The sequence below is a fragment of the Fopius arisanus genome, unplaced genomic scaffold, assembly GCF_000806365.1.
Source record: "Fopius arisanus strain USDA-PBARC FA_bdor unplaced genomic scaffold, ASM80636v1 scaffold00106, whole genome shotgun sequence".
NCBI classification, from domain to species: Eukaryota; Metazoa; Arthropoda; class Insecta; order Hymenoptera; family Braconidae; genus Fopius; species Fopius arisanus.
The window spans coordinates 132,457-145,353 of NW_011887845.1; the positions used below are offsets into that span (position 1 = coordinate 132,457).

At 34.9% G+C, this 12,897-nt stretch overlaps 2 protein-coding genes across 5 annotated transcripts in view; both read right to left on the bottom strand.

The window, feature by feature from the left end:
- Positions 1–975: 975 nt before the first annotated feature.
- Positions 976–2,278, bottom strand: Elp6 (Elongator complex protein 6). Its single transcript, XM_011312720.1, has 2 exons — positions 2,111–2,278; positions 976–1,902 (listed from the first exon to the last, which is right to left on the bottom strand). The coding sequence occupies exon 2, from the start codon at positions 1,893–1,895 to the stop codon at positions 1,044–1,046; it is 852 nt and encodes a 283-aa protein (XP_011311022.1). The 5' UTR covers positions 1,896–1,902; positions 2,111–2,278; the 3' UTR covers positions 976–1,043.
- Positions 2,279–2,283: 5 nt separating this feature from the next.
- The window catches only part of Sema1a (semaphorin 1a), a 41,704-nt gene continuing 31,090 nt past the window's right edge, over positions 2,284–12,897 (bottom strand). The window contains exons 6-11 of one of the 4 annotated variants that reach the window (XR_892633.1): positions 12,639–12,780; positions 12,153–12,501; positions 11,424–12,040; positions 11,003–11,213; positions 9,050–10,859; positions 2,284–2,307 (exon numbers count right to left, since the gene is read on the bottom strand). Coding sequence is in view for 3 of the 4 variants with exons in the window: in XM_011312719.1 (XP_011311021.1) it covers positions 10,586–10,859; positions 10,910–10,915; positions 10,994–11,213; positions 11,424–12,040; positions 12,153–12,501; positions 12,639–12,780 (1,608 nt within the window). In the remaining variant the exon portion in view is untranslated. The other 3 variants (XM_011312719.1, XM_011312717.1, XM_011312718.1) reach the window with 3 other exon arrangements.

Consider the following 12,897-nt stretch of genomic DNA (forward strand, 5'->3'; position numbering starts at 1 on the left):
CAGGAGCACATGACAACCGAAGAGCTATTCACTGAAATTTTCACTGAAGGTGAAAAATTCGAAATTTTTGTCAAAGTATCAGGAGCACATGACAAACGAAGAGCTATTCGCTGAAATTTTCACTGAAGGTGCAAAATTCGAAATTTTTGTAAAAGTATCAGGGGAACATGACAATCGAGGAGCTATTTAGTTTTTAAACAATATTTCGATTTATTAGCCATTTACAAAAGAAAAAATAGGAATTATTTAAAAAAAAAAAATGAATGTTGGCGGGAGCGAACCCCAGCCGTCGGCGTGATAGCCAAGCACGTTACCGCTAGGACAACGCACTTAATGCAATATTATAAATTCATTAGGAGTATATATATTGAAAAAGTTTCGCTTTCAAAAATGTCAAATTTTTCAATTTCACTGGATATCTTCTCCATTTTCAAAAATTCAGTTTTTAAACAATATTTTCATTGATTAGCCATTAACAAAAAAAAAAGTAGGAATTATTAAAAAAAAAAATGAATGTTGGCGGGATCGAACCCCACCTGTCGGCGTGCTAGCCAAGCACGCTGCCGATTAGACAACCGCTCATTTTGAAAATATATTTTCATTTGTATTATATCTTCGATATATTCAATAATTTTTTCCATTTGAAATTATATAAGATGTGGCTTCCCCCTTCCGCTCGTTCTGCAGTTGGATAAATTTCAGTTAAACAAATAAAAAACAACAAGTATTCATACCGCAGAAAATAAAATAAAATTCATTATATTTATAATTTTTCTGAATTAATTTGGAATGAATAAAACGAATGATGAAATAAAAATGACAGAATAATTAATTATCAAGACAATTTTGTTCCAAATTCTACATCAACATTTTCCTCGCGGATTAACATTCCTGTTTTTATTTATTATCCCGAGAAAAAAATATCGCAGCTAAAACAATCAATAATTTAATAACCCACAATAATAAATACCACATTTAAAAAATTGATTTAATGATAATTAACAAAGACAAATAATTGAAAAATAATGAATACAAATAAACAATTAGGATAATGCCTCCTTGGCCCCAGGAGTGAACACTTTGATTTGTCGATCCATAAGTTTATAAAGATAAGTCATCCTCTCTGGCCAGTGATATTTTTTTCTAATAGAGGCAACCGTCCAGATAACAGTGAGCTTTCCCGAGATGTCATTGGCATGTCCAGTGCTGAGGGGTTCAACCATGACATTGAGATGTGCCATACGCCTGAGTCCAATGACAATAATATCAGGCTGACAAGAGTCTGCGTTGGTTCTGTACGTATGTGTCATAATGCAGACAGACATTTTTGGTTGGAATTGCATGAGTGACCTGAGATACCTGACGTACGTCCAGACATCAGTGAGACTCAAATTAAAATCGAACAGATGACTGAGATCATCGATAATCACTGTGACAGACTCACGAACCTTGGCAGCCTCCAAGTACTTGGTCTTGAGTGCCACAAAAAGATGACGAACCAAATGTACATCCAACTTCGTGGCATCTGGTATGACATTGTCTTTCAATATTTTCCTGAAGTCCTCAGACAACTCTGGAGTCGAGGCGTCCACAGCATCATGACCTAATTCCTCGATGTTCTGGAGAAATGTCTTCATGGGCTCCAGCACTGTCACCTCACCTCTCTCCCTGAGGACATTCAAATTGTACCCCAATTTCATGCCAACGTTGTGATAATGACCGAACGTGTTGTGGAAGAGCACCAGACAAATGCCCTGGCCCTTCTCCAGGGCATGTGACAGGAGTGTGTTCACCAGGAAATTTGCATCGCTACCGTGCTGCTCCTCAATCATCACCATTCTTCCTCGAAGGTCCACCTGGTCTATTCCCAGTGCACGACGAACTGTATCAGTCATTTTAGTCCTGCAGGAAAAAATATATTTAATTTTTTTTATTCAACAGCTCATGCTGGTGACTGACACTAAACTGGAATTACATATCCAGGGCATTTTATTCCGTACAGAAAGATAATTATATCGTATGACATTGTTTTTATAAATGATAAAAAAATATTGGACTGCAATAACCTCGAATATTACCAGGGATTTATCTGGGGGCAGGCAGTACTCACTTAAGGTTTTCGATTAAATAACAGTCTTGAAGAGATTTTTTTGGTTAAATAAGTCGTTCTCCAGGTGAATTGGCAGTGATCGTCAGCTAAAACGTACGAATTTTCGTAGGAATTCAAAACTCACGTGTTTGGATATCATATGCGCTAAAATGTTTACCTGATTCGAGTATTTGCGCATGCGCTGGAATTGACAGTCACTGAAAAAATGCGGGAAAATTCAAACACCCGTTTTTTAAATTAACAAACTTAAATCAGTGAATCAAACAATAAAAAAATTCTCGCTGAGCAAAAAGAATAAACTGCTGGTATTTTTTTTTTTTCAATTATTTTATTACCTAATCAAATTTATTTTGACTTATATCATGGTACAATCTATAATCTATATCGATTTTATAAAATAACGCAATTGTTCAAAATGTAAAATGGTATTTTTTCATTTTTTTTTTTATTATTTTTGTTTAAAAATAAATGGTACGGAAACACGCTGGATGAGTTAGCGCGGTCCCGAATTAAATCGAGACGAGAGGCAATTTATTTACGATTGATGATTTCCCATAGTGATTTTTTTTTTTCATGTTCATTACGTCTAAGAGATAATGAATAATGCGAGTTTTGATGAATCTAATGGATTAAATAAATGCAATGTGATGGGAGCGATTACGTTTGGTTTATCTTTGTTCATTAATTGTTTAGTTAATATTATTCGTATATAAAGTGTAGGGAATTAATGGTATATGTTGTACTTAATTCATTAATACAGTTGCAGCCTCACTCTCTAAGATATACTAAAGATAATGCGGATTACCATCAGTACAGGCTATTAACATTATTAAATAAAAAAATTGTTTTAATAATAGGTAAACAATGCCTAATGCTCATTCCCTCGAGTACAGCATCATCTCACTCCAGCGGAATTGCTTTTCAATTATTTAATCACTAGTTTATTTACTCCTTCTCGTTTTAATGTATTATTCATGTAATAATAATCACAATAGCGTATTCTGAAAAATAGATCAGGATTTCGCAGGCAGAGGGCTGAGAGATTTTTCAGCTGGTGATTAAATGATAAGTAAGCGATGAGATTCGATAAATAATTCATAAGCGAAATATTGGTTAGCGGTTGGATAAATTCAGTGAATAAAATAATTCAATTCTCGGCCAAATCTCTGCCCGAAACCCACTATAACAGGGCACTATGAACAGCAGTCCGTTGGATATTTAAATTGAATCATCGACTTTCAGTCATTCATTCGTTATCAATCACTTGCCACTGGCTAACGCACTAATTCCATCAGCTTTTACTCACCCTTTGAATTTCTTCATCCCTTTCCATCCATTCGTGCTAATTATTCTTAATTACATTGAGAATTTTTGAGTGCACGCTTTTGTTTTGTTTTTTTTTTTGGCAATTTCTAGTAATTCATTAATTCGTTAATTAATTAGTTCTGTTATTCTTCTGGTGAATTGACGCACGCACTGTTGGAGTTGTGTTGGAGTTGTTTTGTCATGTGTCGAATATTCCAGTCTACCAGAATTATTCAGGAATGTAAATGAACATATAAATAAATTGTCAACAGTGGAGTTGTCTCAGTTGAGACGTATGTACACGTGGAATTCAAGTAAATATGTACTTAGTTTTTATCATTTTCGTGTAATTTTCATCTCTCGAAGCAAAAATACTTCCACCTGAGGAATCACCTCGGATTACCCATTATTTTTATGACGAGTTAAAAATAAATAAATGGATTGTTGGGTGAATTAAAACCAATGGGTAATTATTATTTTTTTTTTAAATCTTTAGATGTACAATTTTAATGCATCCAGACCCCACTATTCTCCACCAGCATGCTTCCTGTATTTTGCATTCACTCTACATCAGCCATAGTGAATCACTACTGTACCTTTTTTTTCGCGTTATGATATTTTTAATGTACTTTTTAAATTTTCTTCAACTTTTTTTAAAATTAATAATAGACGTGCCAAGTCTTCTACCTCAGTCTACAGCCAACTACTTTTTTTTTTTACTTTATCTTGCGCATTTTTTATTTTGGTTTTTGTTTTTTTTTTTTTACCTCATGTTATAAGATATTATTGTATAATATAATTTTTTTTTTCATGTTCATTATATAATATACTTAGCGGCAATAAGATACCTCCATTAATGGATTATTTATTAATTTTTCATCCTTAAAATTTTTCCCCATCATTTTTCTTCATTTATTATTCTCTCTCTATCGAGAGTAATTAGATATCGATAAAGAATCAAATTTTCTCATTTTTCATTTTTATTCCAAATTCAAAAACGCGTTTTTTTTTTTAATGCGAAAAGTCGTCGTAACAAAGTTAGAGACATTACATTTAAGTCAAGGCTTCAAGTGGCCACTCTGGTTTTATCATCGAAATCGCACTTTTTCATTGCATTTTACATGATTGCACATTAACGTTTAAAAAAATCAATAGAAACTCTTGTTTCGAAATGAATTAAAATAAAGAAACTGACTATTTCCCATCGTAATGAGCACCAGAGACTCATATCAATTTTTCAAGCTGTTTCTATTTATTTTTTTATTTATTCGTCATTTCGAAATGATATAACACCCCAGAGACCCACTCGAAATTCATTACACTATAGCTACACGTGGCTGATTCTCCAACATTATAACACGCGCTCGGACAATATTTTTCTCAGTCCCAATGTCTAAAGTACGTTTTTTTTTTACTGTAAAAAATATGCATAGAACGGCACTGTATTAGGAAGAAGCAAAATACATGTTACATTCTCGTCACCTTATCGTTGATAAATGTAGTATAATTAATTTTTTGTTTATAAATTGTTCATCATTCTCCTCATTATTAATTTTTTTGTTAAAAAATTGTGTCACGTATCGTTAATGATTTTTCTTTACAATCATCCCCAACCGTTTATCCATCATCAATCATCATTCAAATAGCAATAATATTGAATTTCTAATTTTTATATTGAAACACAAGCGATTCGACTGTTGTCAGAGAAATTTACTCCATTTCATCATCAGGCAAATGAGTTGTGATTTCGGTATTGAAATAATCATGATTTATTACAACTCCACAGAAGAAAGTTCTATTGCAATTCAATCGAACGTACGTCAATGTCAGTTATCAAATCGTCATTGGCAAGAGTATCTATCGATTAAATGATCAAAGTTGATGATTTTATTTATAATAATTCTTGCAAGAAAACTTTCCCCACTTGATTCCACTCTCACGTTCTCATAATCGAACTCTACATCATTATCTCTAACTTTAGGTACTAAATTCCTTTTGAATCCTCTCCGTACTTTTTATCTCTTCAAAAAATGACTCACAGTTTTTTTTTTCTCTTCGTACAACTTGCCCCCTAATTTGTAAACCTAATTGATACCTATAGTGATGAATTAATACTATAATCATCGTTCCATGGTTTTACTCATTCATATAATACCTCAGATTAGATAAATTAATCATTCGTAACTGTGTATGTCCCTCTACTTAGGCTAGACTTCGACGGAAAAATATATTTATAAAAAGTTATAATATTAATATACGTTTCAAGCGTTCTATATACCGTTTTTTTGTTTACTTTTTTTTTTCATTTTCAATTTCTAATCTCCTATTTTTATTCCTAAGCTCCCCCCATTAGTTATTTCCTCCCAAAATCCTCCCCCCAATTGTCAATTACTTTGACATTCCATACATACTTGTCATTCCTAAAAAGCTCCCATAGAGGAAAAAAGAGCCTCGAACCTATTTTTTTTTTCTTTTAATTTAAAATTATCATTTTTGAATTTATCTTTTATATTTATAACGGGCTATCATTTATTCCCTCACCTTCAGCGTAATTACATAGTCACAATAACCCGGGTAAAAATAATTAGAGTAAAACGGCGCACGGTTTACATTTTTAACAACATTGTGATGAAAAAATTCTGTCTTTGGATGGATTTCGTTAGCACTCCGAACATTTTCAAATGATTATTTTCCCCTATGAACACGATTTTAACATTGCATTGAAAACATGAGAGCTCATGATATACACATTATTTAATTACCTCGTTATGTGCACCGTTTCATTCCAATAATTAGCACGATTTTTCATTCATTGATTGAGGATTTCATCAGATCGTATCACCCCCTCCCTCCTTACCCCCCCCAAACAGTGTGTCATCAACATGATTGATAGAAATCTTATCAGTAGAATGGATTATTTTTTTAATTAATCGTAATTGTGCCGGTATTCTCATCAATTGTGTATCGATCTCTGATTAGAAATAATTAATTTGTGCAAAAGATCTCAGCTGTGGCTGGATAAATTAATAGCACTGGTTTGTTCAGCATTATTTTCTCATTTGTGCGACTCTAACGATAACCATCACAATGACCAACGTTGGCTCATTCCCTTTTTACAATTAAATATCTTTGGTATTATGCCTGAGTCATTCATTGAGAAAATTTATTAAAAACGAGAATGAAAATCATGAGTCGAGATTTACTGGATACAATGGGTTATTAGGATTCTTCGGATTTATGATAATGATTTTTTTTTTTAATGTATTGTTAAGGTGCATCAGGAGTTACGATGGTTTTTTCATTGAAATTCGTGGCAGCATTGAATGATATATTTTTTTTTTTTTCAAAATTTCTCTCATGCCCAATGAGTGAAACGAGACAACTCAAGTCGCAGTGATAATAATTAATGATTATTAATTGAGTGAGAATTGATTAGTCTCGTTTCACTAATTCAACAGCGACATCAATAATTGTGATATAAAAATCCATAAAATTCAATTAGTCGTGTTATCCCACTGAATGAAGATAATAAAAATTCTACTCCTTAACAATTCCGGTATTGGCATTTATTTTCACATATCCATGCATCGATCGGCTTTTTAAATACTTGTGCATTCATTTCGTATACGAATTACATGAGACTCGAGTATCATTTCAATATCCATCCTGTACAAAATTCACACTGTCGTTTACTTTGTCCTCATCTCCCGGTGTTTTTTTAATTTTATCAATTTATCTGAGTGACTTCCACCCTGTTGACGATTATCAACGGTTGTTTCGTTTAATTCTGTGAAAATTCTCCAGAATAATAAAGTCAATTCTCATTAGCCCTTATCAATGATCAATCTGACATTATCGCAGCCTGACGCCGTGCAAAACGTGTACCGAACTTAACAATAACTAACAATATAAAAATTTGTACTATGAGGTAAGTAAGAAATAAATGGAAAAATAATGGAATAATAGTGATCGTTGCAAATGAATATCGGAGTAATAAATTGAAAATAAAAAAAAAGAAATTCAAACCAAAGGCTCACCTGGTAAGAGGGTCTTTCAGTCTTAATATTTGAGGGAGATCTTTATTGGTGAGTCTTTGTCTCATTTACCTTTGATCTTTCACACATTTGATCGTACATTGAACTATACTTATCAATAAATACCGTAAAAATCATATAAACTCGATCAATTCATCAAACAATGTGTGACATGTGTTTGTGTCAGTGGCTCAGTCAAGGCGTTATTTCAAGTTCTATTGCTCACAAAATTTTTCTCGTCAATCGTATCAAATGAATTATCTTTAATTAACCATTTGTCACATAATCCGATGAGTTTCAAGTAGTGTCAACGATCAGTACTTGGGGGACATACAATAACGCTATGATTGACAATATTTCAATAATCAGAGAACTTTCAAATCTACCTCGACCAATAACTTCATCGAGAAAAATTGTTTTGCTGTAATTATTTACTTCTTTCAACGTTTTTAAAATTCACATTTAATGTGGCACTCTTGGTGATTCTTTCATGAATCTATGTTTCATTATTTATAAATTTTCATCATACACTCTGCCTTATTAATTGATTAAATCCTCTCGATTTCACATGGAAATATTGAAAGGAGGTGGTGTGCAGATGGGCGACAGTACAGAATTGAAATTTTTTATTTATTTCTTTCTACTTCTTTCATTTCCATTTCATCAAGCCGAAGATACAATACAGATTTGTGAACAAAAGATCTTGTCATCGCGTTGTGTTTTATTATCATCTCCAGAATAAATCCCCATTGATTTTGTTCATTATCATTTTTTTTTTGTTATTCTCGTCCCTTATTCACTGTCTAGAAAACATTTTTTCGTCATATAGAATATATCACATACGCGTTACTTCTAAACACACTGAAATAAGAAGCACTTTAAGAATAGATTTTTCTTTCTTTTTTTTTTTCTACACAAAATGTCATTTGGGGCCTCCCAGTTTAGAGATGGATTGATCTATTATTCATTATCAATTCATTATTTTCAATCATTACTAATTATTAACTGGTGTATAATGTGTTTAAATACGATACATATGTACATACAAGCCCTGTGCATTATTCTCGTTCACACAAAGTTCGTTATCTTTCCCCCAAACTTCTCACTCCATTCATCAGTTTTTTTAAAAATTATCTTTCTTCTTGTCATCTATTACGTATATGTGTGAGTATAAACTAAAATTCAACCGTTGCTTTATTTCTCATCATTTCTTATCAACAATGTGATGTCATCTACCGTAACGACGTGTCTCCGTTTCCTCAATTTAATTTCTAACATATAGTAACGTCATGTTAATGGTACTTTAAATAATCGAGTATTCGTTAATGCAGCGATCTCCACGATTTTATGGAAATAAGGGTAATAAAAAATTCATTAATCGTAATATTAAAAAATTGTAAAAAAAAAATCAGATCGATTCGTTTCTACGTATTTGGTATGTAAATCGAGACTTATCGATTGAAATAATATTTCACCTAGTGACCAGTGTTTCAATAAATTCGCGTGAATGAAACAAGGGTCTACGACTAGTCCTAGAAATCTAGAAATCCTTAGGATTTTAGTGATGTAAATGTGGTAAAATTCATGGATTAATATTCACCGGTTAATTGACTTGTCCTCCTATCCAACAAAATGCTTTGGCCGATCTCCGAAAGACTCGCAGTACGAAAAGTTTTTTTCGTAATCGAATAAAAACGTGGAGATCATGGAGTTCCTGGAATTTATCCCCAGGAGACATCAATTGGACCTGGAGAGCGAACCAGTGAGTTTTTTCATTAATCAATCAAAACCGAAACATCGTATAAACCTCTGAAAATCAAATATTCACCGGGAGTATCTCGAAAATTTCTCCTGGCTCAGCTCAATCCCCAGTGTCTCATCGAATTCTCTCGGGTGAGATTTCAGTTCTCAAAATATGGGTTAAACAAATATGTTTATCCTCGTTAAATTTATTTTACAACCCCAATTCAGTCGGCAAGCTATTCTGGAGGGGTTTTAAATTTTTATTGAAAAAACAGAGCTCGCATATTGATAGTGGATAGAAAAAACAGTCTCCCTGTGATTGAGGATCTTGGAGCAATCTCAAGTGATCTTCAGCCTCAAATATCGGACGATAACCGTTTATATAAAAAATTGTAAATTATATTGCGTGAAATTTACAATAAGCACTTGCTGAAACATGCGTTTCATCTAGCGAAAACCTAATGCTAAAAATATTCAGTGTCCAAGTTTTTTTTTTCACCATTAAATCAGCAGTCAAGTTGTAAAATGAGATTAATAGAGTTTAACATTTTCATTGATTATCGATTCACCTCGAAGCGTATCGATTTGTGGGGAAGCATTGAAGGGCCTCTTGTGGGTAATTAAAACTTTTCATAAAAAAGTCTTTTGATATTTCTTGCTAGAATTAATACAATCGGAAACAACTCGAATTTACAATATGGTGGTAAAAAAAAACAAGAGCGTTTTTATAACTGATAAAATTCCCTCGAAAAAAAATCTATAAAAATACTTCCCCAGGAGCCAATACTTTCAGGGATCACCAGATATTCAACAGAAGAGAAAAACTCGTCACTCACTCTGACTAACTTCACCGTCTCTCCTAGCTCACTGAAATATTTCCAATGGCACAACGAAATCTGGAAGCAAAATATACCGAAAATATCGATGAAAGCTTATCCTCACGAGTATTCGTATCGTAATGTAATAAAAATGCAACAAACTGATGGATAAATGCAATAAAAAAATGTTAAAAAATGGAGATGACCTGGGTGGGGGCTCAAATGTGCCTTGTATTCCCACTAACGGATCTCACAACGTCACTCTGTGCCCTCGACGAGGACTATGAACGATAGATGAAGCTACATGGTGGTGTTGGTGGTGGTGGTGAACCATCGTTAATTGGTATTGGTAAGAGTGTGGGTGGTGGTGATGGTGTTGAGGAGGGAGGCGATGGTGAACTCGACGAGACACTGGAGGGAGGCGAGGGTGACTCGAGTGTTCTCTGTCCAGTCAACTCTCGGCTCGATTGTCCTCCTGGCGTCACACCACGACTTCTGTTTGACGTCGGATTGTGACGATTTCTCGTTGGCCGTCCTAAGCTACGGTGACGGCCCCCTCCCTCCTCACTCGTTTCTCAGAGATAAACTTTTTTAACACTTCGCGTTGTTGCAAAACCATCATTACGCCTGTATGCATCACCCTGATGGGATCTCAGTGTACCAAAGTTATCTCGGGGTCCACGATAACCATAACCATCGGGAAATTGAAAGAGAGTTTCAGCTGGTGTTGGTGGTGGCTTTCTCATTGTTCCTTTTGGTGAGTGTAGCTTTGGAGGCTGGGGGACTAGGACTGGTTCAGCGTACGTCACTTCCTCCTGGGGAAGTAATTTTGGCTCTGGTGCTAACCTACTGGTGAAACAACACAAATCCAGTTAACTTTTTCATTTTCTTAATATTACCAGGTGCTAGAAACCAATCGTCTCAAGTTTATATGACTTACAGGAAAGATTGTAAAAATTTTTAATGACAATATATCCACACACTACTCGTACCTATTAACATTCTGCCGCTGCTCGAAATACTCGTACTCCGTATCTGGATAAGGCAGATTGTCGTCCTCATCTTTTCGACATTTTCTACCACACAAATATCCAGCAATGAAACCAACTAGTAGTGCAGCTAGTGCACCAGCAACAACGGCCATCACTAATGTCTCAACGGTGTAGTGCGGCACTGGAGAATCCGCTGCAGAAACCTCAGGACCTAGTGAAAAATCAATAATAAATCGAAACAATCCTTTTTTTCAATCACACCAAAAAAAAAAATTCGCGCAGCGCTCTTTGTCACCCCTTTGATTCATTACTACTGTGTCATTACTACGAATCAAGAGAAAAAAAATAAAAAAGAGCCTCTGTAATGTTCAGTATGAATAATAAAAATATGAAAATACGTTGAACCACGAAAATACTGCACCTGAATTATTCTGCTCCTCATCCTGCATAATATTAATAATCTCTCCCCCCTGGCTCTCCTTATTAGATATCATAGAGTCCTGCGGAAACTTATTCTGATTAGCAGAGATAGCCCCAACAGATCCAGCATCTTTATTAAGTGTCTTGCTGGGTGGACAGGATGCATGAATACCAGTTGCAACACTCTGTAAAAATCTAGTGGCATCTGTGGATGCAGGACCAACAAGGGCTCTGCACTTGCCCTCCTCCTTATCCCAAGCGCAGTAAGGATCCTGAAGAGCGACACACTCACCACATGACAATATTCTGTCACTGTAGCACCGGTGAAGTCTCAGTGCTTGCACCTGGCTGTCAGCAATTACCACAAGTCTGCCATCTTCGAGGCCATCACCCGCTTGAGATGCCCTCACAACTTTAATTCCACGCACTGGTACAGATGCTGGAAATGCCTGTATCTCCTCGATCACAACTGGACTCACTCGCTCGTGAGAATCAGCAGAATCGGCATTCACTGCTTTTATCACTTTTCCATTGTCTGTACCGATGAACAGGACATCGTACGTTTTACCACCCGGTGTTTTCACCTGGGGATCTACTGCTATTTGAGTAAATCTGTAACTGAAGTAAGACAATAATACACGTTGAATGTTTTTAAATGTTCATTACTGAAAGTGAAAGAGATAATTCGATGAAATTGGGAATATTGAAAATATAAAAAGTGTTTACTCACTGAAAACTTGTGCGAATAACAATGGGCTGGCCAAAAAAACTTGGCACAGACTCGTCCATCAGTGAATGCGTTTTAATGAAATTAAGCGTTAAATCTGGCAATGTCCTGGAGTCATTGACACACTGACCAGGACGTGGATTTGGTACTTTGGCACTCTGTACTGGTAGCCAGTTTGAATTAATCGCACTCTGCTCTTTGAAATTACCCTCAAATGTGTCGGAAATATCTTGCAACGAGAATGCACAAACAGCTGAGCCACTGATACTGTTGACTGGTGTTGTGAATGTGCCATATATAAGTTGAGCAGACATTGTTCCATATTGACCAGATATCAAGTCTGTCGTCGACTCTGTAATAATTTAAATGTTACAACATCTGCAAATAGATGTGTCAATACATCGATGAGTTCAGGCTTTTCGAATGGTGTGTCAAAATGTCTGAGCACTCATTCGAATGATGTACAGATAAATATTATCCTGTACTTACGTATTTCATTGAAATAGAACGGGAAATCACCGGTGACAGAGCAATTTAACCGAGACTTCAGGAAGGAGGTCCATCTATTCCGAAAACGATGTGGACCACCGCGATCGTATTTACACACTCTCGCAACACGAGAGAAAACAGCCTGCAACATACATCAATCAATTCTCCATCACATATTTTTTTCTCTGCCAGACCATATTTTCATATTTTCATATTTTCACTACTATTCTAGTCTAGAAAAATTAATTCAACAGATTCA